Below are 27,837 nucleotides of genomic sequence, written 5' to 3' on the forward strand. Positions count from 1 at the left end.
AAAATTCCCTGTGAAATGTACATACGCATCTTTATTGCAGAAAGGTTAAGTGTCACTGAAATCTTATTGATTTCTTTTTTTTTTTTCATTTTGAATTTTTTTTTTTTCAACTTGTAATGACTTATTGTTCTGTTGTCTCCCCTGTGTCTCCCTCATGTTTGTTTGTTTCAGTTTTCGGTCTATTTACCAGCATTGGTTAGCTCGTAGAAATTTTAAGATCATTATACATAGTTGTCTGGAAATGCTTGGTACGTATGGAGTTACATGATTTTCTCTAAAATCATACATCCGTACAAAATCAAAGTGAGTAAAAAAAAAATCCCAAAAAAGAATAGATACAAATCAAATCAAGAGGATCAAAAACTAAAAGAAAAATGTCTTTGTGCATCCTGATATTGAACTGGAAAAATCCTCTCATCGTCTTGCATTAGGTTATAAAGCCTGTTTACACTTTCGTCCCCCTCACATTTCATGTTTGATGTCTTTTAATGCTTTTTTGTCCTTATTTTCATCAGTTCTTTAATTATTGAAAAGGAGCATCTGGCTTCCTTTTGTTGTACGAAACAAGAGGAGAAATCCTCAAGTGTGTGCTGTCTGTTGATGCTCCGGGCATCGCTCAGCTCCTCACAGGACTCCTTTTGCCTACGTGAGTCTGTAGTATTTAATATTAGGTCCAGTAAGTCCTACCATTCATTTACATCTGGACACAAAGACAAAGTCTATTCCATCGCACGTGCCCGGTCTGCCTCATACGGTGGTGACCCTCATCACCACCTCTCGGTTGGCGGCTGCACTGATCCGGGGGTCGTTGGGCCTCAGTTGGCTCAGGATGTGCAAGATGGTGTATCCACAGTGGTGGTTCAGAATAGTTCTTAGCCTCCTGCTCTGTCGCCCACCGCTGCTGCTGGCCAGACCGTGAGGGTTACTGCGAGATCCACGGGCCCCTGTCTTACTGCTCGAACTCACCGGGTCACCCAAGTCCTTTGATTTCTCATAGTTCAGTACTTTCCACTGCTGATTGACAGCTTGCCATCGTTTGAAGATTCGATACACTGATGATCCCTCGTGAATGATAAGGCCTGAGTAGAGAAAAAAAAACGGGAGGAAAGGGTGAAGGACAGTGTGTGAAAGCCAATGAATTCCCACTGCTTTACATCAAATATCATGGTAAAAGGGCCGGCGAGCTGCAGTCAGCAGCATAGGTAGGAACTTCTTACTGGTGGATGAGAATAGACAGTTGGCAATAATCACAGTGCAGATATCTGATGCCATCTGTTCTCAGTGTTGTCTTACACGGGCAACTCACAATTACACATGAACAGTCAAACAGGTTGCTCCTACAAAAACAGAATCTGTTGTTCTCTGCGATATCATCAAAATTTGTTTGGCTTTTCTTCTACCTCTGCACCATCTGCTTATTTAGTTTGGTAATTTTGTATGACCTTTACCAACAGAATGAGAACTGAATACATGTTTTTGTCACCATGTTAGTTTGTCCTTGCATAATGCAACCAATGTTTATTAATAGTTTTTGTTGTTGTTCCAAAAGGACCTCCTGCTTTCTTTGCTACTCTTCTTGTTGTCTAATGCATCTCTCTTATGTGATATTCTTATACGATTCATCTATAACTGCTGCTGCTGATGCTATTTATGACGCTGCTGTTTGATTTTATGTTTGTAAAACTTGGTGTCCGTCCTTTACCTATGCAGACGATATCCATGAAGCCATACATGCCGTAGCAGATTTGGAAGAGCAGGTCCTGACGCTGCCACTTGGCCGAGGGGCTGAGGGAGGACCAGATGAGCCAGGAGATGCTGGCAATGAGGAACAGGGAGCCCAGAATAATAGCCGCTATCTGCACCTTCTCAATCACCGTCAGAGAGATGGCCTGCCACTGGAGAGGAGAAAAGTGTCTAAATCAGCAGTGGAAGAAGTTCAGATCCTTTACTTAAAGTAAAAGTACCAATACAGCAACGTAAACAACAAGTAAAAGTCCTGCATTCATAATTCTGCTGAAATCCAGGTTTCATTTTGGTTCATTTTTGCTGACAATACAAAATACACCTATAAAAATATACAAATCTTTAATGATAATCAGTCAAAATTTCATTATAGAAAAATATAAAGTTGTTAAAAATATTGTTAAACTATGTTTACACACAAAAAATGTAAGAACTAAAAGTATAATACATACTATTTACATGTAAAGTGATTTTTCCCCAGTCTGTTTGCCTGTAAGTCACTCAAAAATATGGTTTGTCTCTTGTCTCTACATGGTATATAAATAAAGTTATTATATAGATGTATTTACTGATAAATAGATGTACTTAAGGTGATGTTAAAGTATTAAAAGTAAAAGTACGTATTCATTAATTATGTCTCCTGTGACTGATGTAAAGTATTACTATATATGACATTATTGGATCGTAAGTACTGATGCATCAGTGTGTAAACAGCATTTCACTGCTGTAGCTGCTCCAGATGGAGCTGGTTCAAACAACTGTAGATACAGTTTCAAAAGTAGGGGTCGGGCCCCTCAAAAGGGTCTCGATATAAATCTGTGGGGTTGTTCTTTTCTCTGATTTTTGCTTTTTTTTTGAACAATTATTTAAATTAAAGCATTGGAAAAGTTTAGAGGAGAAATGTGCTTATATGTGTGGGGCCATAACCCAAAAGTGTTGGGAACCACGGGCTTAATATTTAAATCTTAATCTTAAAAAAACATACAATAGTTGTGTAGTAGAAGTACACAAAAATACAATAAAAGGGACATACTTAAGTAGAAGCACAGTACTTGAGTAAATGTGCTTGGTTATTTTCCATCACTGGTTGATATCATGTCTCACCGGACAGAGAAATCTACACATGTACGAGTACATGATGTATACACACACATTAACAAATATGTCAGACAAACAAACAAACACGCACATGGCACCTTCTCAATAGGCCTTAGAACCATTGGCTGCCTCTGAAAGGACGGTGACGCAGAGGGAAAATGTGTCAGCGCAATATGGCAAACAGTCCTCACAACACAGCAACGGATCGAGATCTGTTCTAGCTCTAGTTCGAGGGCTGAGTCTGATCAGGCGGCGTTTGTATGTTGTGTATGTCGTATTATGTATTACCCGTGCAATAAGATCTCCACGCCTGATTCACTCGTGAGTTTTAGAAAAATAACACCTCACAGAGCAGAACAATGTTTGTGTTTACACGCATGTGGAGAAAGAGTGTACACATCCACACACTACCACCACCTTGTTTACGTGATGCTCATCCAGTACCTGAATCCCAGTCGAAAAGAATTTTAGATGGGTTTTGTAAGGAAACTGATGAGGAGAATTTTTGCCAAACCAAACTGAACAGAGCCATGCTGTGCTGGCCTGTTTGTAAGTACACTCACATGTACAGCATGAGTCAGATTTATCTGGACAGGCACAGTCTCAATGCTGCAGTGGCTTTTTAGTTCAAACTCTGCAACAGTAATAATCCAAGCGAGGAGTGTGAAGCTTTGTTTTCCCTGAGATTGTTTTTCTTTTTGCTGGAATCTGTAGCTCAACAGTTGGTGTTGTTGCTTGTGTGCAGTGCAGATTCCCTTCACGTTACCTGCAGAGGGTTCTTGGTGCTGATGGCCAGGACCTGGTACTTGAAGTAGCAGAGCTCGCAGCTCCAGGAGCCTCTCTCGCTGATCCAGCGGATGAGGCAGGGCTGATGAGTGCAGCGTACGGAGCCGTCGCAGCGGCAGGGGCTCAGCAGCTCGCCCTGCAGGACAGACAAGGAAAACACAGCAAGATGAAACCAGTGGAAAACAAACACTACTCACATATTTTCAAAAATAAATCCTGATCTGATCTCTGTGAGCGATGTTAATGGATCTTGATCATTTAGAGAGTAAGAATGCAAACAGTGTTTATCCTTGATGCTGCTTTAACTTCATGGTCAAGGTGTTGGTACAAATGGACTGTATGAACATTTTTGCAGTAGGGAGGAGAGCTGAACCTTTTGTTTCACATTTTAAAAAAGTAAAACCCTTCACAGTGTGATTGATATTTTCTTTAGTCCAGTTCAGTTTTCAGGTTTCGTTTTATCAATCTTCCTACACAGAAAGAAAGCAAAATCATTTTTATTTGCCTAAATGTTGAACTTTTTCTTTAATCATTACTAACTAAAGAGGTGAAGCATAAAGAATTTAACTTGATGTACCCTGATTTTAACATTGAATATTTTAAAAGAAAGTGAAATTAAAAATTGCCAAATTTATTCCAAACGAATGACGTGTCCCTTTAATCAAATATTCCGGCTGCTCTCAGCATTTGAAGCAGTAAAGCAATAGAAGAGCTAATAAAAACGGTGTTAAATTAGTTTTATGAGTGAGGGAGTGATGGTGATATATACTGTATAAACAAAGCTTTGAGTGTCATGGTTACAGTTTGGTAAATTGTGTAAGAACAGACAATATAAACAGCCACAGTCAACATGTTTCTTCTCACTACACTGATCAGTAGAACAACTGGCAGCGTGTGGTGACACATTTAATCCTACTGCAGTTCTGCTTCCTGCTATGATGCAGAATAAAGGAGGGAACATGAATAAAAGACCCCTTCCTGTTGTCAGACTAACAAAAACTATAATGTTCCCTCCTGATAATTTTCATACAGTCCCTAAAAGGCAGGCAAATGTGGCTTTTGGGTCAAATCCACTGACTCTTCAGCACCACAGCAGCACCTGAAGCCTGTTGGTATATTCGCCACATTAAGGATGACCACACTCAGGCTGTCACCACCATTCAGCGTCAAACATCCATTTAGTCAGAATCTGAGGACACGTTTTGCATCAGAAATCTGCGAAATCCTGTCTTCGCTCCATGGAAAGCAAAAGAAAAGCACACGGCTGAATGAAAACTTTTAAAACGGCAGCGTTGGGGGAGAAATATCAGAGTGAATCATTAGTAAATCAATGAATGGGCACAGCTTGATGCGAGGCCCAGTTGGCGAAGGGGCATGTTAGCACTCGGCAACAGCAGCAGGGAGCGGTGAGGCTTCAAGGGCAGGCCGATGAAGGAGAGAGGAGCTGCTGAAGCCTGACGACGGTTCACACAAACTCAGAGTTAACCTCAGTCAACCTCTTCACAAACTTACACCTCTCAGCGAACACAAACATGTCTGCAAAACATCAAACACACATATCGACTGTCAGGCAGGTGGAAGAGTTCAATTCCGTGGTGTTAAATTCAAAGGCTGTGATTTTTGAAAAAAAAAAAAAAAAGGAATGAGATGCAAAACAGGGACCAAATTTCCTGATAAATAAAAGGTACATTTAAAGGAATAGTTTGACATTTTGGGAAATGCAGTGATAGCACTCTCACGTCTTTACGCTAAGAATATGAGGCCACATCCAGGAGATGGTTAGCTTAGCTTAACTTAGCTTAGCATGAACACTGAAAGCAGGGAGAAACAGTGAGACTTGCTCCATCCAAAATGTACCTGCTACCACCTCTGAAGCTCAGAAATTAACCTGTTCTGTCTCATCCAGGAAGTGACTGCTCACAGCCAAGAAAGAGTCTGGCATTAAACCACAACAAACACATACACTTTGCTTTTTTTTCGTATGAAATGAACAAACTAGATGTGATGAGTTAATTAATGAGCTTTAGAGCTACAGTCACCTTCTACAGGTACCCTGTAGAAGGTGTACCCACATTTTACTAACTCAAAAAAGAGAATTTAGAATCAAGTTATTTTTCATTATTTGTATTGACTTCAAAAATGATGGAAACCAAGTTTAATAACAAGCAGATTCAAATCAGCTGATCTCTGTTTGCTTGTGTTTGTGTATGAATTTCCAAATATCCAGTTAACATCAGTGCTCATCAAAATCTTTCGCTTTATAAATGCTGATTCAGAAATGTGAATCAGAATATGTTTACACCAACTTTCCAGAGAAGTACCTATTTAATCAATACTGGTTTTATGCTCCAGCAAACTGTGCTGACACAAATAATGGCTCATATTTATTTTTCTGTCCATCTGCACTGTGTCGTTTCCCCCATCTGGCTCGTTTGACCTTCCCACTTATAATAAAAGACTTGAAGTGTCCCACCGCATAAAAGATTGGGTTTGGCAGATGAGCCACATGCCACTCATAAACTTTAAAATAACTCGCCTGCTGACATTATAAAGATAACACAGAGAAGGTCAGAGGAATATAAAGGAACTAAATAAAAACAATATGAAAGCAAACATTTCTAAAATGTCAAGCTGTTGTTGAAGGAGTGTGTATGTGTGTGTGTGTGTGTGCGCGCGTGTGTGTGTTATGAGGAAACATTTTCAGGCTGAGATGAGAAAGTTAATGTCATGATCAACTAGAACAAAATAAAAACAAAGACCTTTAAAAGCTGTGATTATGATTTTAGACCATTACCCTGAACAGAGGCTGTGTAAGCAGGAACATGTGACCAGTAATTAAGATGAAATTTATGTCTCATCTGAAGCCAAAATCGAGAGGAGCATTTTCTGGAGCTCCTCCATTTCCGATGAATAAGAGGCCATATTTTAGACCCACATGGTACCCAAAGGGATTTCCTCTGCATATGCATCCAATTAACACTATTAAGCAATAAAATGTACTTATAAGCAAAAGCTCATGTTGTTTGCATTCACAGTTCTTCAAAGTGCCTCCTGAGTTCATCCCAAAATGAAGTTCAAGATCAGCGAGTGTTGTTTGATGTTCACAGATATTGATCATCCTGCTCGAGATCACAGGACGTACAAGACCGAATTTAGCTTTGGGAAACCAAACTGAAGGTGTGAAGGTTGTTTTTGATGCACAGGAAACTAAATGACTGAAAATGTAGCTGCTTCTGGGTGAGAACTTTATACTGTATGTCCAAAACAACCTCAGTAGTAAACAGGCCTTGTTTTGAGCTTAATGCGATAGAAAATGTTTGTGTTTGAGAGTTTTCTCAATACTAACAGAAGTAAAAACATTAAATTTACCAGACAACTGCAATGTTGTCACAAATAATAGCACTAATACACTAATAATAAGTTTTTATTGGTGTTTTTAATAAGCTAAAGTTTTACATTGCCCCCCTCAGTGCTATTATACTGAGGGGGGCAAGTAAAAAAACTATTCAGTGAACCAACTAAATCAAATCAAATTGATCAATTAACGGAAAATAACTGAATGAAAATTGAAGTGAAGCATTTTTTAAATTAAATGCTTCTTTTTCATTTGCAGGTTCTCCCTTTTTAGAGTCAGTGCCTTTACCTGAAGGGAAAACACAGTGTTAAAAAAAAAAAAAACACACATAACAAGACACAAAAGGTCACATCTGGACAAACAGGATGAACTCATACCAAAAAAAAAAAAAAAAATAGAGCATGTAGTGATATAATCTGTTTGAGTGAACAGTGAAGTCAGCTGTAAAGATACATCACCCTTAAAGTTGACCTACTTCCAAATTTTAAAGGTTAAGGCTTTAGTTTTACTGTATTTTTCCTACTGTCAACAAATCCCATGAAAAAAACAAAACCAGCAATGTGTCTCTAAACACTCTCTGACCCTAAGACCACTGATTATCTCTGAAGATCTTAAATCTTAAAAAAAAAAAGTGAAAATATCTGGGCACTGTAGTTTTTATCAAACACAACTTTTAAGAGCAGTAGATAGAGCATTAGGCGGGGACTATTTTCAGCTGCGGATTAATACACATTTGGTCGTCGTCTTAAGAGTATTTACAACAGCCAAACTCTGTTTGTGGGATTAAGTCAAAATAAAACTGCAGCACCCAAGTTCATCTCAGTGAAGGAACATGTCAGCCAATTTAACACTGTGGCTCTATGATGTGTTTAAGAAAAAATACTACATGAGTCGTTTCAGCAAAAAAAAAAAAAAAGAGGAAGTGACAAAGGTCTCTTTCCTGTTTGAAACCATTGTTTCTTTTAACCATGATTGTTCTATAAACCTAACCATATGTTTACTAATGTAACCATGGTGACAAATGTCCTTTTAAAAAATGGTCACTTCATTTTTCTAAGCTGGTTTGTTTGGTGTTTATTTGAATCCTAAACCAAAGTGTTTCTCTCTTTCTTTTTTTTTTGAGATTTTTATAAATCACCAATAAATATTTCAGCAGGAACTAAAAGAGGAAAGAAATAGATAAATAAAATTAAAATTTTCTCTTTTCCTCAATCATTTTTCCATTCATTTAAAGAAACATGCTTCCTATCAAACAAAGCATAAAGCGAGAACACATTCATATTCACATTCTGTTATAAAATCACTGTTTTTCTGACCCTAACCAAGCCACTTTTGTGCCTAAACCTAACCAAACCTTAACCACTACACCATCACGTCATAAACTGGATTTATTTTTCAGAGATTTGTCACCGTTTTGAAGGCACAGATGACGGGTGCCATCCTGTCAACAGGGGCGTCAGATCAGAAAACACGAATCTATGTGTGGTTCTTTACAGCATCGATAAACAGTGTAATTTCATCATTTAATTTAGAGGAGATGTGCTTTGATAGTTTATGGGCAACAATGGGTGAAACACCAGGCTTTGGAAACGCACACAACACTTCTTAGTGGACAAATATAGAACATATAGAGACACTTCATTTAAAGGCAAGAACTCACTGTTCATTTTCCGACTAACACAAAAGGCTGCTTGCCATCTCTACACACACACTTCCCGCTCGGCTGATCTGGCGTGGGTTTGTCCCTCAAGGCCACTTCACAGAGCACGAAGGTGTTAATTTGGTGTGCGACTTCTATGACTAAGAAAATGGTCTTCCTCCTCAGCTGTAACCTTTAGACTAAAAATTATAAAAACGCCCCCCCCTGAGCTGCAGACTGCGTCGTGTCCGTGTCCCTGGGGGGGGGGGGGACGCTGTTGGGCACTACAAGAAGAAAAGGGCAGGCAAGGGTGATCGCCACTTCCACCCCGGCCCCTCCTCACTCCAACATGCCAGTGTTTCCGTGCAACCCTAACACTGCCGGCCCCTCCGGCAGGCTCTGGCACTGCTTCTGTGAATCCAGACAACGTTGAGTGGAATCGGTGGCCCAGCTACTGTACCATGGCACACTCTGACGCCTTTGACAGACACTTAATAAGGACTCATACTCAATGCAGCCCACAGAGCAAGGTGATTATGTCTGTAGGTAATTGGCCCGCTGACAGCGACATGATCCCGGCCCCTGTTGTGACCTGCTTGAATAGTGAAATGACAATAAAATGGCAAACGTGCTCCCCCCCCACCCTGTGCCCAAGGAGGTATAAGGCACCTTCTCTTCATAACAGAGTAGAAAACCGAGTGCCGTGGAGGCAAAAGAGAAAAAAAAAAAACGAAAGCAATACGACAGTGAGGAGCTGTGTAGCGGTGTAGTCTCAGGGTTTTCCCTCAGTGCTTTGTTTGCTTGCTCTTTGTCTGTAGCTAAAAGAGGCAGCTCAGAGCCATGTTGCACGATGAGTCACCTTGCCGAAGAGCCCAAAGCCCAAAACATCAACCTTTCATTAAAGGAAGATGTTTGAGTGGGCAAGACAGCAACCTGGGGTTGATCCCTGTCTGTAACATCAAATGGCCTCAAATCCAAAACAAGCCTGAACTGATTTACACGCCGTCCTGAGGCTCTGTGAGTTTACTATGTCTCACAATAAAAACTCCAAGGCAGATGTCATAAATTAGCACATGGGCTGTAATAACACTATACGCCTATCTTAGGGAAATGACTAAATGGTAATATCCATCTGTGCTCCAACAGGATTTACAGTGTTTCTAATTATCTCAGGCTTCAGGACTACCTGCTGAGCCAGGTTTCTGCACATCTGGTGAGACCGAGATTTGGCCACAGACCAAAGAGATGCACTACTTATTGTTTTGTTTGGGCTCCGGGAAAAACCAAGCACCAGAAGGAAGACAGCATAGAAATAGCATTTAAAAAAATTATATATACGTGTGTGTGTGTGTGTGTGTGTGTATGATCATCAAAAGATCAATAGTTGATCATCCTATTCTGTGACACATGCATGCATGATGGGGTGGGGGGTTGATTCACATTTACAAAATGATTGTGACTCAAGCATATTCAGTCCCTCTCAGTCTATTTGTCATCCTGCAGACCTAATTGGCTAACTTTCTTTGTTGCTATGCTGGCCGGATTTCAGATGTGTGGGAACTGCTACCTCTCCACCACTGATTAGCTTAGTTATGAAAACAGTGTTATTTAGAAAGTCAGATCACTGAGCAGTCGTCTTTTCAGGATACAAACAGGACAATATTTGCCTCTAAAATCAAGGCTGCGAGGACAGAGAGCATCATGTGCTGTACAGACTGAAAAATCCTTTGAGGTAAATTTGTGGTTTTGAGCTGTTTAAAAATAAAAAAATAAAAACGAAAAATCTGCCATGACTATTTTTACAGGATTGTCAGAAACCTGATCCTAGACTGTTTTATAAAGGAGGCAGCTGAAGGGAAGGTGGGTGGGAGGAAGACAGAGGGAGAGATGTAGGACAGGATGGTTGTAGCTCCACTGAATCAGAAACCCTTTGTGATTTGCTGTATAACAAAAAAATCAAAAAATCAAAAAAATCAAAAAATAAAAATGGCAGATTAGAATAAAGGACCTAATGTGAAACTTCCTAATATCCTGCTGATGCTGAACATTTCATGTGTGGTAAAATGTGCTGCACAGCACCAAAGGCTCTGTGCAGCACATTTTAAGCACAGAAATGTGAAACAAACAGGCTGTCTGTCTGTCTGCCTGTCTGTCTGCCTGTCTGTCTGCCTGCCTGCCAGCCATCCACACAGGACGTGGCATCAGCATTAGGAACCAATTCTCTGCTTCATGTCTACCTGCTCTGGGCCTTGGAAACAGATCCGGCACTGGGGGGTCCGCAGGCTGCTGGCGGTGCTGGCCAGAGACACCGCGTCTAGGCCCACTTGCAGTTTGGGTTCCTTGTCCTCAAACGCCAGGCTCCGGGGCCGCGGGTCGCTGCCGTAGTACTCCTCCTCGTCATCCCGGGAATGGCAGTCGACGAAAGGCGGCCAACCGCAGCCGCCCATCCCCAGACCTCGCATGGTGGTGGACCGTCTATCTGTGTCTGAGCCGGACTGTCTCGAATCGGATCGCATAAACACCAGGACTTTCAGTTCATTAAAAAACATGCGGATCCGATACTTGAACATGTTTGGCTACATAAAGAATCCGCCAGTCTGAAATAAATAAATGAAGTGTTTTTTGTATTTTCCCCTCTCCCTCTATTATTATTATTGTAATTATTGTAATTATTGTTATTCATACGCCCGCTGTGTTCATTTTTAGTGCAGTATTTTCTGTAATACCACAGCTATTAATTGGAAATCCAGAGAAATAAAGGCTCTCGCCCCACTGATGGCATGTGAGTCTAAGCCAATGCGGATGAAAGATTTTCCCTTTCAGCTGGCCGACACACTCTTTCAATATTCATTCCTCAAACAACTCAGCAAACGCTGCCCAGATTCATCTTCCATCGCAGCCCAGGCATTAAACATTACAACTTGTGCTGTTTTTTTGATTTCCACGGTCCATTTTCTTCGCCGCTGCTCTCAAAGACACCCCTTTTTTTTTTTTTTTAAGGATGCACTGGGCTTGCAGCAAAAAATAGCCTACATGTTTTGCTACCCAAAGCAGAACACTGCGAGAGAGTGGACGAGTGGAAGAGAGAGCAACACCGAGCCAGGAAACAGAAGATGGGATGTAAAATACAACGACATGCCATCCATACAGTCACATCTGGGACTCTTGTCAAGAATCATAATCCAAAAAGAAAAATCAGGGTGCGGAAGATGAAATGCAGGTTTGATTTGGTTGTGGTTATAACAATATGTCTGTTTTTTTTTTTTTTTTTCCTGTTATTGTCCCTCACTGTAGCATCCCGAGCGTCAGATCATGGTCCCGTTTTTTTTCTCTCCCTCTATTTCATCTCCTTTCTGCAAAGCCTCCGGTTGATCCACGAAGAATCCGAGCCATTCACCCCGACAGTCCAAACCGTCGAGATCAAAAACACAATCCTTTTCATTTGCATGTTCGGAAGCCTAGCTGGAAACATGGCAACACAAAAACACCCGAGAGCCCCATGTTTCCCATCTCCGCTCGATGTCCATCAGCATTTCACTGCGAGCACAAATAAAAAAAGGGTTGAAATGTCAAAGAGAGGCAGAATAACAAAGGCACCCTGCGATTTTTCTAATCAGATAGAAAGACGGGGAAGACGCATGAAGATGTCTTCGCATCCGAGAGCAATTACACAGCAGTAATGGAATTGATTATTGGATCGGATAGATGGTGGTGGTGATACTGCTGGCGCTGATTTTCCTCCTCGAAATGGTCGGCTTGGAGATTGAACCAACGCAGCAGCTACTTCCGGAATAGAGAGAGAAGGGGGGGAAGAGAGAGAAGAAAAAAAAAAAAACAACAAACCCTGACTGTCATCCGGCAAACGAGTCGCTGTTTTTCCTCTAGTCATCCATCCGTCTCCGGTGGGTGAAGCGCTTCTCCCCGCGCTCCCAGCGGCTGAGCAGGGGACGAGCTCCGGCTGCTTTATCACTGACCAGCGCCGCTGTCCAGGGTGCTGATCCCCCTCTGCTGACGTGAAGGCTGCGGCCACATGTACGAGGAGGCCCGCGAAGTATGAACTGTGTGTGTGTGTGTGTGTGTGTGTGTGTGTGTGTAAACCTCTGTAGGACCTGTGTGTGAGAGCAGGTGTGTATGGATCCTGGGCTCCGTGCAGAGGTGGAGGAAGAAGCTCAGATCATTAACTTAAGTAAAAGCACCAATTCAATAAAGTAGAAACCCTCCACCACAGGCGCACACTCAGAAACAGAAGTATTCATCAGGCAGAATGTGCTGTTATATCATTGGATCCTTATTAAGATGTAGGTGCTACTTCACTGTTATAGTTGGTTTAACTGTGTTACGTTCTGCTGTGTTGTCCATGTTAAGTCGATCAGGTCTTTTTAATCTTTTTGTCTCTCTCACTTCTTCAAATGTGTTTGCACGTCTGATTTCCTTTAATAAATCTTTCATTTCTCCTTTCTTGTTGTCTGTAAAGCACCTTGTAACTCTTGTTTTGAAAGGCATTATAGATGTAAAGTGTTTTATTATTGAGTGTTTTGTTTGTAGAATCTGTAAAGTCTGTAAAGTCACTTTAACTTTTAACATAGCTGAGTAAACAGTAGAATATGTCCCTCTGTACAGGTACCTTATAACTGTACAGCAGCTGAGTGATTTCCAGCACTGCACTGAGGTAAAACTAATACAGTCTAATCCAACAGTCCTGTTATAAATCCTCCTTCATCAAGGCTATTATGTTCAGTTTTTGTTGAGGTGTTGATCTGGAGGTTTTTGTTTGTTGTGATCTTGAACCGTAGGCGTTTCTATTATTTTGTCCGCCCCATTCATATCAGTGAGTGTAGGCTGAGTAACAGAAACACCTCTGCCAGTGGTTACAGCCAAATATACCTCAAGTATCAAAGGTAAAAGAAAAAAAAAAAACCCACCTGACTGCTGTGGAAAGACATTTAATTACCGTTGGGTGGTCTCATCCGGAGGTGGTTCCCAACCTAAGGCTCAGATCCCTTTTAAAAGGCCACAAGATAAATGTGAAGGGTTGTGAGATGATTCATGGAAGAGGAAAGAAGATTTTTTTCTCAAATATTTGTTTATTTTTTTGTGAAATATTGGCTAATTAGACTTCACTTAACTTTGGGGGTTATTCAAAGGTTTAGAGGGGAAATGTCTCTTTGCTAACAACTCATAGACGTCTGTAAAAAGTAAGTAAGTAAAAAGTTCAGTGTTTACCATGACTGGCTCCGTGAAAGAACATTTTCCTACTCCCCTTTACATTTAGGATACTCTCCAGCTGTGTGCAACAAGCTTCACCACCTTTCCAGCCCCTCTAACAACACCACTGTACCTGCAGGGCCGACCTCAGGGCTGAAAAGAGTAACAATGGATTCAGGACCCTCCAATGCACAAACCTCACCCCCCGCACCATTTAACTATTTGGGTATTTCATGGTTTATTTATTCAGGCACTTGTTTCTGTAAATGTTAATTCTGAATATTAAAGTCTAAACTCGCTTTGAAAACCTTCTGGTGGAGAGTCCATTAAACGGCTGGGTATTAAACCTCAAAGGAGTAGTTTGACATTTTGGGAAATACGCTTATCTGCTTCCTTGCTGAGAGTAGCGTGCGCTCGGACTGATTGTCGCCCTGCGTGAAAAAACGAAGGCCTCTGTTTCATTTGAATGGCGCCAGTTTGTCGGCACAGCGGGGGATGCCGACGCAGGGGGCGCCGGAAAAACACCACAGCTTTGTCCGGCAATAAAAGTTGAACCTGGCTGAACGTTTGCTGCAGCACATCATCAGCCAGCAAAGCACTGCTCTGCATAAGGAAACTCATGCAATGGCTCGTTCCTGGTAGATTACTTCATAGTGCGAATGCTTGTGGTTATAAAAGATAAAATAACTGCTGCTGTGATAACTTGGCATAAATTGTAAACTTATTCCAAACTCTCAGTAAGAAAGAATATGAGTGTGTTTCCCAAAATGTCAAACTTCACCTTGAAAACATCCTGACTGATGCTGACTGCGTCCCTGGCATTGAATCAAAAACCATCAAATATCTGAAGTTGGTATCAACGGCTCGATGAGATTCTCAGGTTTGTTTGTTTGTACAGTTTCAGCTGTGTCCCCCCTCCTCCCCCCATTAATCTGACTGTGTATTTCTGTGTGTGTTAATGAAACTACCTCTTGTTCTTTATACAATATGGACAGACAGCAGAAGCCGCACGGCAGCGTCCCAGTGTCTCCTCAACAGGACAGCTGGTTTCACATAAGAGGTCTGGACGCAGGTCTTCGGATCAGGTCTCAGCCTAAGGTGATGGATCCACATTAAATACAGTTTCGTTATTAATGTCATTATAAAATTTAATGCTTCCACTGATAGTTACGTTCATTAGGTCATGGAGGGCCACTAACTCAGTTTTAGTCTCATCCACGCCTGGTCTCACGTCACCTTAAATAAAGATGAAAATTCAAATTCCAGTGGTTTTCTGAAGTACTGTACAGTTCTGTGCAAGATTCTGATGCATGTTATTTACTTGTTAGAGTAGTTTCATACTGTTATATTGCTTCTTTTACTTTAACAAAAGATTTGAGCACTTTGTCCACCACTGCTGATACTGGATCAGTTCTTGGTGTCGGCAGAGACCCAGAGCTGAGTTACTGAGGGGGATAAATTCACTGGTTCATCCTTTGTCTTCCAGTCATGACTCAGGCGACCGTGCTGCAGGTCGCTCCTGTAACACAAACACACACACACGCACACACACGCACGCACGCATACACACACAGAATTACAGCTAGAATGTAAAAATGTGAAAATACGTGCACATCACTCTCACTGAAACTTCAGCTCCACGAGCGTCAGCGTGCGAGCTCTGCAGCAGGGAACGCTGCTGGAAAACAGCAGAGGAGGAAACCGTCTCAGAGCCGTTTATCAGGGAGACGAGACAAGGTAATTAGGGAGACATCAGAGGCAGAGGTCCAGAGGTCACTTTAATCTGCAGTTTACAGAGAAGAAGCTGCCTTATTGCCTCTCTCCCTCGCTTTCTCTCTCCCTCCCTCTCTCTCTCTCTTTCTCACACTCTGCATTCTCCTCCATAGCAACACTTCCCACAAAATCCCCTGTCACATTGATCTTGATTGATTTTTCACACCCTGCTTGTTACAGATATGGATTTATTTTGAGCATAACACTTGATTTGAGATGCAATACCATACCTCGGCAATCATTCTCTACCATTCCCCGGTATATGCAAACATGTACTGTACTGTGTGTATTGGGCCACATAGTGTTGGTCATGTTTAAGAAGGGGGTCGTGAGAGAAGCCTGATTGTTTGTTTGTTGACTTTGGACCACCAGGACCGCAGGGTCGTAGGTTCAGTCTGATCACACTGTTCTTAGGGACATAAAGAGACTAACACACATGATTTTTACAACACAAATTAGCATCACACACCACAGGGATGAACTGTGCTGCCAGTGCACGTAATGTATGATTTTATGGTGGTACATTGTGTGGGAGGGTTATTTTATGATGATGCTGTGTGGGGGGAGGGCTGGTGGTAAACGCTAATGAGGAGATCATCTAAAAAAAAAAAAAAAAAAATCTCTATGTGACAGTGTCAGCATCCGAAGGACAGAACATGCTGCTTCTTTTTTCTTAGATTTATAAGATGCAGATTTCATGAGCAGGGAGTCGCACTTATGTTTAATGTTGTGTAAAACTGAATTCCTCACCTCGTCCTCTCTCTTCCCTTTTCTTTCCTCTTTAACAACATATCCCACATCGTCTACAGCTCTGGTTCCTGTCGGACTGATGAACCCACACAGTTCTGCCAGATGAGTCCAAAACTGGATGTTTTTTTCCATGGAACTGGAAAAAAGCTAAATGTGTCTTCATCACTATAGGTACCTATTGCAGTTGTTTACTCTTATAGCTACTACTATTTGTGTTGTTTATTCACAACTTTTAGCTGATTATCAGAGCTGTTTATTCTTCATCATGTTAATCTATTTCATCGGCCTATAACTTACTTTTAACTACCTAATTTTACCATTAGTCCGTTGATTTGAGCTTTTTCAGCTTCTCTGGTTACTTGCAGACTAGTTTTCACAATAAAAGCCCAGTATTTTGTCTGTAAGTGCATTTACTCAACTACTGTATTTAAGTATTTTGAATGAAAGACTTGCTGTTGCCTGTTTTTACAGTGTGCTATTGCTATTTTTTAATTACTTCCACCACTGGTAAGAAGAACGAATTTAAATCCGACTCCCAAAACCAGATAATTTGGTGATTTTAACTCACATGGAGGTACAGGTATTAAAGATTTACACCATTAAATTAAATTAAATTATTGATGTGAAATACCACTTTAAGACCTGAATACTCTGAATAACTCCCCGCATCACCTGCACTGCCCTTCCATCTGAGGACTAACAACACGCATCTCTGCTCTGTTTCATTATTGATAGGCCATATTGACCTGTTTGTCTCCCCTCACTGATGAGAATGATTTGCCTTCCTGTTTGTCCTCCCAGAGCTGTGAGAAGAATCTAGATCCAGATACAGACCCATTAAAACCACATGTGCTCATCCCCAGCGATCCAGTTCCCCATGTCAGAGGAAACTCCCGCTATTGATGTAGGATGCAGCTGGATATTGCCAGTGTAAAAAACACACATGCACACATTTCCTGGTTCTACGTGGGAACTGATGATCAGCACACACGGACATTTTTGGGCCTGAAGCTGAATTTGTGACACAAAATAATTCAATACCAGCACAAAAAAAAAAAAACCCAGGCGCTTTTACTGAAAGACATTCCTCTGAATCAGACTGAATGCACCTCCACTTGTTGTACTACTGTTTATTATTTATTTATGGTTTATTGGGTTTATTTTTACCTTTACTTTGTCAGTTTTTCCTTCTGCCTGTTAGTTTTTTAAAAATCCTTTTACATTTAAAAAGGCAAAATGAAATATTCCAATATAGCTTTAAGATATAATAATATAAACTCCCTAAGCAGCTTTTTAATGCAGAACAGTTCATAAATTTACTTATAACTGAATATTTTTACAGTATAGTGTGGGCATTTTTTACTCAAGCCAAAGATCTTAATAATTCTTACATCAGTGGAAATAGTAATGTTATAGGAAACAATTTATTGGTCCCTACCGAGTGCTGCCTCATCAGGCCCCACGCTGTAAAACTATACGTAATTAGTTGCCTATAGGAAAGGTTCTTGTAAAACCCATTCACCACAGAACGGTGATATAAAGGACCAAATTAAGATCCTGCCTTCATGTGCTTGCAGAGCCCATGCTATATCTGTAAGAGGACAGATGGCCGTCCCTGTTGGTGCGATTCTCCACAGCTTCTCCGAGCTAATACACCCGGCATATGGACATGCATCACAGGGTGGGGACTGGCACTGGGCCCTCAGGAGAGCACGCTGACAGGACAGGGGATGTGATGTGTGGTGCAGTTTCCAAAACGCTGGTCTGCAGCCACCGGCAACACTCGAGACCCAAAGGCCTGAGCAGGCACATTTCACTTACATAAATGTTCCTGCGTCTCAGGAAAACGAACCCGCAGGTGTTCCCTGGCAGGGTGTATCCAACGCCACAGATTAGGTCACGCCTTTCTTTGGAGGGGGTGGGGGTGGGGGGGGGGGCACCGGTGATGGTGATAGTCTGCCATGGGCCATTAGGACGAGGGCAGCAGAGGAGCAGTTTATCCTCATTTAGAACAACCTTGGTTGAAAGGTATCAAGATAATTTCCTTGTGTGTTCCCACTATTCCCTTATCAGAGTGTACTTGAGCTCTCCTTCTGCTCTGCCCCCCACACCACCCACCCACCCCCACATCACTGGACCCATCCCAGCTGAAGGGATTAATGGCCTTCTGAAGGAATATCACAGGGAATCAAAACCTACTGTTTGAGTAGATTAATTTTACAGCTGCCGTATTGATGTTATCCTCCTTCCTGACTTGGATGCGATCGATCTGCACGACAATAGTCACTGAGAAAGAACAACTCTGTGAATGAATTCTCTGCCTGTCTCGAGTTATTTACCCATGTCAGAGCAGGGCTGAGGTAACAGTGAGCGGTGGAAACAGAAACTGCAGCTGCAGACTCGCCACTGCCATCATGTGGTGAAAGGGGCACAGGGTTTCTGCAGAATTCACAGAGCCACATCTAAGACTTGTTTACCACCACTGAGGATGCAATTTTCATACCTGTCTCACAGTCACACCAAGGATATCAGGAAAAACCAGCAGGGATGATGATTCCATGACTTATCACAACATGCAATGCAAAATAAATGTCACTTTAGATTTATTCCACACGTCTGTCATCACTTCCTGGCGTTATATAATTACTGAACATGACCTGAACCTGGATGAGCAGCTAACTAATCTAAGGTCAGGGATCTGGAGCAACAGTACTGGGAATTTCCCAGCGAGTCTCTGCTGAACATTACTGCCTACAGAAGCTGGACAAATATTTAATATTTATTTGTATCCACACCAAAACTAATTGATCTCAAAGTGAGGTTTAACATTAATAACATGATTATACCATTAATGTTTTTTTTTTTAGACATTACTGGACTTGTACTCACACAATGAGTCAAGGGAAACAGCTCCCAATTTAAGGTTTTATTATTTGGAAAATTAAGTCTCAAAAATTCAAGATACATTTGAATAACAAGTGCACACAAATTCAAAGTGAGGTGTAATATATGGCATAATGCTTAAGATCTGTCAAAATGCTTGTTTACACTCCAAACCAGCAGCAGGAAATCCGTATCAGCGAAGTTGACAGGTTCAAGTAAGACATGTAATTACAGTTTGTGTTAGTCCTTTAAGTTAAAAGCGATTCAAAAGAGGAAAAAAACACCTTATAGAGAGAATTAATGAGCAGTGATTTATCAACAGGAAAAGTCAAACATCGAAAACTAGGCATTAAAAATTCTATCATCAGAACTACAACATAACTTTAACCTGATGTGCATCATCCAACTTAACTTAAATAGATTCTGAAAATATTTAACAAGTCTTTACAAAGCATTTAACACTGATGAACGAAAAGAGCTGATGGCAACAGAGAGCACAATTATGCCGGCAAAGTAATTCCACGAAAGAATTATCGTCTCAAAATATTAAAAAAAGAGGGAAAAAAAATTAATTGCAACCAAGAGCACATTTTCACAATAAACACTATAAAAACAAAACCGGGTTTGCAATAAGCAGTTTTGGCCAATTATTTAAAATCAAAGAGAATTAGGATTCATTTTTTTTTATATTTTTGTGATTTCTTCCAGTTACACAGGAGGTAATGATACGTACCTGAATCCACTTTTTTTTTTCTTACTACAGAATCTATTCTAAGCAACATCACCGTGCGACACTAAGGAACATATTAAATACAGCAAGGGTGAATTATCGCGGAGACCTCAACTATGCAGGCAAACGTCCAAACTAAGGGGGCGTAGGACACATGGCAAACCCACTGAGGATGATTTCTGTGAACTACAGTGTTTAAAGATTATGTACAACAACAAGGCTGCAGTCCGTCGGCATCCTAATATCTCTGACTGTTAAAAGTTAGCTGGCTCAGTTACAGTTCATAAATATTTGAACCCAAATGACTAGCGACTACATTAGCTAAAATCTATTCTTACATCCTAAACCTGTTAAACCCCGGCATCTTGTTTGCATCTGGGGGAAAAAAAAAACCACATACATTTCAAAAACTACTTTACACCACACGTCCAGTACGGGCCTCCCCCCCCCCCCCTCATTCAGCCGACCTCCTCGTCACACTGAACATGTTTGAGTTTACATTTTTACACGTCACCGGCCGGGGAGGGGGGGGGGGCACGTGTGTCGTTAAGCAGTGGCACTACGTTAGAGACGAAGAGGAAAGTTTCAAGGTGCATACAAGCTATCTGTGGGACACCGCACAGTCATTAGGTTGGTGTGTGGAATGAAATCAACGGAGAGGCTGTTTGACTGTGCAGGCGTAGGACACATGCAGAGATGTCTCATTGCTTGTTACATAGTTGGAAACTAGCAGGCCGCAATCAGGAACTCTGGTACTCAAATCAAGGCTGGGTCGTGATACCAACAAGTCGCACTTCTTGGTATTACAACTCATCCTTTCATACATAAGTCTCCAGGTCTTTCAGCTGGGAAAAGGTGACAGGTTGTTGTAGTTTCTCAAGTCTCAGGTGAAGGTGTGTGTGTATGAGTGTGTGTGTCAGTGTTTGTCAGGTGCTGCGTGCGCTCGTCCATTCTGTGTTGTCGGGGTTGGTGTGGCTCTGTATCATATGCCTGAGTGTCTGCCTCTAGATGTGCATTAATCCGTGTGTGTGCCAGTGCGTCTGAAACCGCAGCAGTACAGCACTGCTCTGCGTACGGGGGACAGACTATAGGAAAGCACTTGGGTTTGCTCGTGGATCCTTCTGGTTTCTGTAGCGCACAGCGAGCCACACTCCGAGGATCTGCCAGTGTGAAGGATTACACAGGTTAGACAAGGGTCAGCGTTACGCTCACGGACACTGTGACACGCTGTTAGGGGAAGCAGGGAATCAAACCAAAGGGGGTGGGAGTCAAATCTCACGATTACAACTCAGAATCAAGCTCGTAACCGATTCTCAGTACAACAGAAAACCAGTTGCACTGACGCCGAACAGTTGAGTTAGTCAGCGGAATTATAATAAGAAACATCAGAGGAAGTGAACAGGTTCTGATAAAGATCAACACAGCTTTTTTATTTAAAAAAAAAAAAAAAAATGAACGGGGTTAAATCAGAATATGTCAGTGTTCTGTCTGCGTGGGAACAACGAAAAACTTTAATCTATTAAACAACATCACGAGTTTAAATCTCTTCTGCCACTTTTTAATGTGAAAAAAATATTCAAAGTTCGATTAATCTGGTTGAAATTCATGTGTATTTTTAAAGTGCCTGAAGATCCACTCATCACTAAAGCTCATGTCATGCAAGAGAAACAAACATTTAAGGTGAACTGATCAATTCACAATGTCAACTCATACATCGAGGAACACGGAAGAGACCATTCCACCTTTAAAGCTGCTGGTGGCTGCGTGTAGCCTCTGAGCAGCACGGTGAATTAAATTATTTTTACTGGCTGTTGTTAACTCGTAAAGATGAAAAGGCAGCAAAACGTCCCTTTCATTCATCACTGACTCTTCTGACGCTTTCTTTATTTGTGATGCATTTGCACAGGAACATTACAAATCCAGCCTATTGAGCTTGGACAGCTTGTGCTGTGTCCGGAGCTGCAGGAGATGAAAGCTGGCTGAGCTGCGTTTTCACCAACGCCCGTTGGATGATGAGTCTGATCTGAGCCTGAACTAAAAAACTCCTCTTCAGAATGGATGTTTCCAACTCTGCTTCATTTGCCTTTGTTGCTTAATGCCGCGCTAATTACAACCGACTACATCCACGGTATTATCTGATGCTACTTAGCCAGGTGTTTGGCTGATATATGTAATATATGTGAACTTGTCACTGTATGAACAGTGGTTATGTGACGCGCCGTGAAACGCGCTGCAACTTAACCATGCGCGTGCTCACAGTACCAGGAAAACACAACACACAACAACAACGTAGGAAAGTACCGGTACGTCTTTTGAGCTACGGTGCAGCTGATGTTCGCCTCCTCAGAAAATATACGACAGGCTACGGCACAGACGCCGATCCCAAATGGGAACTGCAAGAACTGTAACTGGTTGCTTGTGTTTTCCCCGACATGTGTCTGATGTTGGTGGAATTTGTTGAGAGTGAAGAAAGGCTCTTTTCTTTTTCAGCTGCACTGCAAACCTGTGTGTAACTCACCGTCGTTCTGTATCACTAAGTGCATTAAACTATCAGTTTATCAACGGGCGAAATCCGACGCTCAAACATATAAATGAAACTCTACATTGTAGATACAAAGCGACTTTTCGTTTCTAAACATAATGTTAACTGCAAACATTTGTGATTTAGAATCACAGAAGATAAGAATCACAATTTTAATTTGAAAAATTTCTCCCCTACCTTATTGTGAGAAAATCCTGATTTGATATTGGAAGTTTTTTTTTGTTTTTTCAAGTGGACTTTACGCTAAACTCACAGACCTTCTTTTAAGACTTGTTTTTGAACGCTTAAATGACTGAATGGTACAAAGACGTAGGTCTGAGGACGCTCACCTCTGTGAAGCTGAAGAAGAGTCCGACGCCCCCGAGGATCTTCAGAGCCTCTGTTGCATGATTCAGCATCTTATCCCCGCAGGTGTAACAGACACTCTCCTTTTTGCATGACTAGAGTGAAGAGACAAAAACAGAAGAAAGGGCCTTTAGCCTTGTGTAGCATGAGTCAACTGTTTGTGAGCCAAGTCAGAATAAGCTACTAAGATCTATTCTGAGAACTACAGAAAGAGGCCTAATTTTAACTGATGCTGTTTGAGGGAAACACTGTGCTGCACAGTGATGCAAGGGAGCAGCTGAACATTTTATTTAAAGGCCATATAATCTGGATAAAACAGAAACAAAATACAGTTAAATTCTGCAGAAACTCAAGGAAAACAGTGTTTGTTGTTGCTGATGGATCTCACGATGTGTCGTGTGACATTTAAGACTTACAGCTGGGCAGTTCTGCAAATCCTGTTCAAACTCTGTCCGGCTGGCGGTCACATTGAGCAGCCCACAGCAGTTCAGCTGAGTCTCCAGGTCTGTCTTGGTCTTGTTTTCCAGTATTCCCCATGCAGAGTTCAGAAGGGCCTCCTGGAAAAGCAAATAAGACAGGGGGGACAATAAATAAAAATAAACTAGAGCCTGGCTCTTATAGCAATTGTTTATGTAGACAAAAACGTATTGTGATTAATATTAAAGTTAATGCAGATGCAGTGTAGGACAATGTCCCCACCTGCTGCCCACGGTTCATCGCCAAGCAGGAACAGGAAACTCCGAATTGGAACAGGAAAACGATGAAAAGAATAACCATGTACTGAGAGCAAGAGGTCAAAGGAACAACCACAGTGCGACAACGTAAAAGAAAAGAAGAAGAAAACAACAACAACAGCATACCCACATTTTCAAATCACTGTCTCATACTTCACAGCAGCTCATGATAGGGCCACAGGTATCAAATCTATGAGTTACTCAGACAGTTATCAGGCAGACTGAGCAGTTCAAAGACCACACACATCATCAGTCAGTCTTGTTTTTATCATTTATCATTCAGCCCAATGATCACCTATAAACTTTTGTATTAATCCCAAAGGTGTGAAAGGATACAAAGAAAAGCATCACTTGGTGGTGGCGTATTGCCCCGATGAGTCCGACGATGGCGATGAGCAGCAGGAAGAAGCCCACTGCAATGACCCCTCCGATGATGTGGATGCTCGACACCAAGCCGAATCCCTTCCCCCATACCGCTACTCCGATCAGCAGCAGCCCAACCAGCTGTAGGGAGCAGAGGGATGGAAGTTAACCAGAGTCAGCTGAGGCGGTGTGCCTCTGATGGAGCGGAGCTTATCACATGGTTAACACCACCACTTATCCTCTAAACACGATTTAGGTCTTTGGGAGCACTTTGCTGATTCAAATTCGTGTGTGAATAAATAATGCAGGTGAAGCAACAGCAACGTTCACAGGGAACGAAACAAGCTGAGTGAAAGTCAGGGTTTAATGTTAACATCGTTTCACGTGGCCCTGGTCATAAGACTGATGGTCCCTGATCTGTTTCTGATCATCTGAAACAAATGAAAAACACTGAGTTCATTGTCATGCCCCCCCCCCCCCCCCCCCCCCCCCGATTACTTTTAACAAGCAAGAACCCTGCAAGGTTCAAGGTGATCTGCAAATCTACAAATTGCACATTTTGTCCAACATTAGTCCAAAAGCCAAAGATGTTCAGTTTGCCATCATATAAAACTTAGAAAAACAGCAAATGTTTAAGAATTTGAGAAAGTTGGACAAGTGAATTTTTTGCTGAAAAAATGACTTAAATGATTAGTCAGTCATAAAAAAATGTTTCTGAAAATCATCTCTAGGAGAAACGGCCTTTTTACGCGTCGCCTTTCACTGATGCGTGTCCTCATTCTGCACAGCAACTGCAGCCTCACACTCGAGACCGTTACCGTGACTCAGCTGTCAACAACATGATTGGCTGCATGTGTACATGTTCCAGTTCTAGTTGTCTGACTGAGTGGGTCGTGTCTCAAGTGTTTCCTTCAGAACTGAGTCGACTGGAACAACAAGCTCTCTGGTTTACTGCGTGTGTTGTTGTTCGCTGTAGTCCCATCTCTTCACAGAGTGCATATGTGGCTGACTTGTAAAGAAGACAGCAGGTAATACAGGCTTTCTGCAGCTTTACCAAGTTAAATTAAAATTAAACATCACATTAAATAAATTTTAAAGGTCCCATATTGTAGAAAGTGAGACTTCCATGCCAAATCAGGTCTGTGCGCTATATAAATACTGCTAAAGTATCAAAGCGCTCAGTCCTCAGAGAAATGCACACAGTCCATATTCAGAAACTGTGCCTTAAAATGAGCCGACAGGACTTCCACAACATTGTGATACCACGACTACACTGTCACCGTGCTCATTCGTACCGCCGGCACAGCCCTCCCAGACCCACCGTCCAGCCCTTCTTTTTGTTGCTTTAACTTTGTTAACAACACAACACAAAGCAGTCACTCAGTTGCTGAGCTAGCAAGGCACAAGACAAAAAAAGTGTGGAGGAAACGCTGAACAATCGTTGGAAGTCAGGAAGCCAGTTTATCATTGCACAACGTTCCCAAGAGTAGAAACATCACATACATCATTATCTATATATATCATTAACTAACAGCAGCACATAATGATTGGAAGGATTAACCAATTAACAACTGGAGATTTTCAAGACAGTTTTTCCTAAATTATCTAAAATTACATTTAACATCACAAAAGAATAACACCAATACTACAAATCTCACAGTCACACTGCACAAAGTATTAAAGTTCTCAATACAAACAGTGAGCATAGCTAGAATTATATCTCTGTTTATTTCCTTTCATATTCTGAATAATATAATAATTAAACCCAACCTGAACCTTGATAAGATCTGTATAAATGACTTTAAAATACATTTTAAGTATTTAAAATGAAACTGAATAAATGTTTAAAGACTTTTCAAGACCTGTTGACACAATATTTTATTGCCTACAAAACTTGGCACTTTATTAGAAGGAGTAAAAAAATAAAAATTACAGCCTTAAAATCTACGATAGTGAGAACACCTCTCTGACATTCATCACTGTGTATCGTTGTTTAGTATTTGGATTTACAAAGTTGTTGTACTGGATCTCCTCAGTACAGCGGGGTGTCTCTGACCCCAGTTTAAATACCAGTTTACAGGGAGTATAAGCTAGCCGATCTGAACGCAGAGACGCGCACACACACAGAGACACAGACGATTAAATCTCGTCGTGGCAAATACGGGTGACTGATAAGGCAGAGGATGTGAAAGATGAACCACTCAAGCATGTCAGTTTTACATTTTTAGGTCAGCTGGCCTCCCGGCTAACGGGAACATAATGGCGATAGCTAAAGGGGCTAAAGCGCTAACGGTACTACTGTCTACATTTCTGTCTAGTCAGACACTAAACGTCCACTTATTTCTAAGTAATGATGAGAACAGAGTACATACCGATAATCACCCGCGGAGTGAAAACAGAGGCGTGTGAAGCAAAAGGCGAAAACATCAGTAACATTCATGCTAACGCTGCGCTAGCCAGCCTAAGCTAACGTGGCTAGCTGAAACTTAGCATGATGATCCATTTTGTTTCACTCACCATGTAAACCACATTCAGGGAACAAAGCGCATTTTTGGAACAGGTGAACCCGCCACAGACCATATTCGAAAAATCCTCTACTGGCTCAGTCAAGCGAGTGAATAGGCCTTTTTTTTTTATTTTAAAAATAAAACGCAATAGATGTGTGTTGTCTGGCTCTGGGTAGCGCTAACGGTCTGGACTCAGGTGTTTTTGGTCACGGAGAGGGCGTGCTTCACGACGTCAGCGCCATGCGTGACGTTAGGACGTCAAGAAAAAAAAAGACGTCACCGCTCCAACGCTTAAAAAAAAAAAAGAAAAAATCCAATCTTAATACTAATAACAATAGTGAGACTTTTTTTTTAAATCAGTATAAAACAGGCAAACTGATTAGATTAAAATTAAAACAAACATCACACTAAAAGTTTTTTTTTTGTTTGTTTTTAATGAAAATGTGTCAAAGGAAGTGAAATAAAATGGTGACCTGACTCAGCAGGTCTGATCTCTTCTGGCAGGTTGCTCCAAAGTCCAGGTGCCCTGACAGCAAAGGCCCCGTCTGCTTTCCAGACCTTCGAATGCAACAAATGCAGAAAAGCAGAAAAAGGTTAAAAACGTCAAACTAACATGATAAGAATAAAATGAAAACATTGAAAATCTTGTCAAAGTGAGTGATAAGTGAGTTTTATCAGCAGGCAGCCTTTTTTACGCAAGGAGGTCATTACACAATAAGCTTGTTAATACATCAGAGACACTTTGTGTAATGCAATACAGCATGATAAAGACAAACGTGTTCACACATGCTGAGAAAAAACAACAATATTTCCTCTCTGAGCTGCAGCGGAGTAGAAGAAGGAAGGAGCATACAAAGGAAATACTCAAGTAAAGTAGTGTACTTGAGGAAATGAAGAGTTTGGATGATCCAAAAGGTCACAAGTTAAATCTGAGGGGTCGTGAGATGATTCATGTGAGAAGAAATATGAAAAAACAAAGCTCTGTTACCTGAATCTGCTTGATTTTTTTAAGTTTTAACTTATTAAACAAAACCGTGTGAGAAGTTTAGAGGGGAAATGTCTCTTTGGTGGAACTGATGACAACTCACAGACGTCTGAAGGTCGACAGAAGGCCCCAAAGACACCGATTTTTTTGTGAGGGGTCACAAGTCAAAAAAATCTGGGATGCACTGGTTTAATAATTAACAATATATCGTATTTTATGAGCTTATCTGGTCTGACCCGTGTGAGGTAATTAAGCAAACTTGTGATTTGTGAAATAGGCCTATAAAAATGAAGTTTGACTTGACTTGACCAGCCACTGTAGTTCTCAGATAAATGCAGTGGAGTAATTCTTCCCGCTGAAATTTAGGGGATTAGAAGCATGAAGCTGCAGAAAATGCAA

General features: G+C 41.3%; 2 protein-coding genes across 2 annotated transcripts; both read right to left on the reverse strand.

The window, feature by feature from the left end:
* Positions 1-526: 526 nt before the first annotated feature.
* Positions 527-11,191, reverse strand: march9 (membrane-associated ring finger (C3HC4) 9). The gene is made up of 4 exons (XM_041059313.1): positions 10,859-11,191; positions 3,608-3,763; positions 1,703-1,895; positions 527-1,079 (listed from the first exon to the last, which is right to left on the reverse strand). The coding sequence occupies exons 1-4, from the start codon at positions 11,189-11,191 to the stop codon at positions 748-750; spliced, it is 1,014 nt and encodes a 337-aa protein (XP_040915247.1). The 3' UTR covers positions 527-747.
* Positions 11,192-19,262: 8,071 nt separating this feature from the next.
* On the reverse strand, positions 19,263-26,652 carry tspan31 (tetraspanin 31). The gene is made up of 6 exons (XM_041059966.1): positions 26,464-26,652; positions 23,920-24,087; positions 23,549-23,629; positions 23,266-23,406; positions 22,834-22,944; positions 19,263-21,122 (listed from the first exon to the last, which is right to left on the reverse strand). Exons 1-6 carry the CDS (start codon positions 26,524-26,526, stop codon positions 21,048-21,050), a joined length of 639 nt encoding a protein of 212 aa, XP_040915900.1. The 5' UTR covers positions 26,527-26,652; the 3' UTR covers positions 19,263-21,047.
* Between the last annotated feature and the right edge of the window lie 1,185 nt (positions 26,653-27,837).

This window comes from Toxotes jaculatrix, chromosome 2 (assembly GCF_017976425.1).
Source record: "Toxotes jaculatrix isolate fToxJac2 chromosome 2, fToxJac2.pri, whole genome shotgun sequence".
NCBI classification, from domain to species: Eukaryota; Metazoa; Chordata; class Actinopteri; family Toxotidae; genus Toxotes; species Toxotes jaculatrix.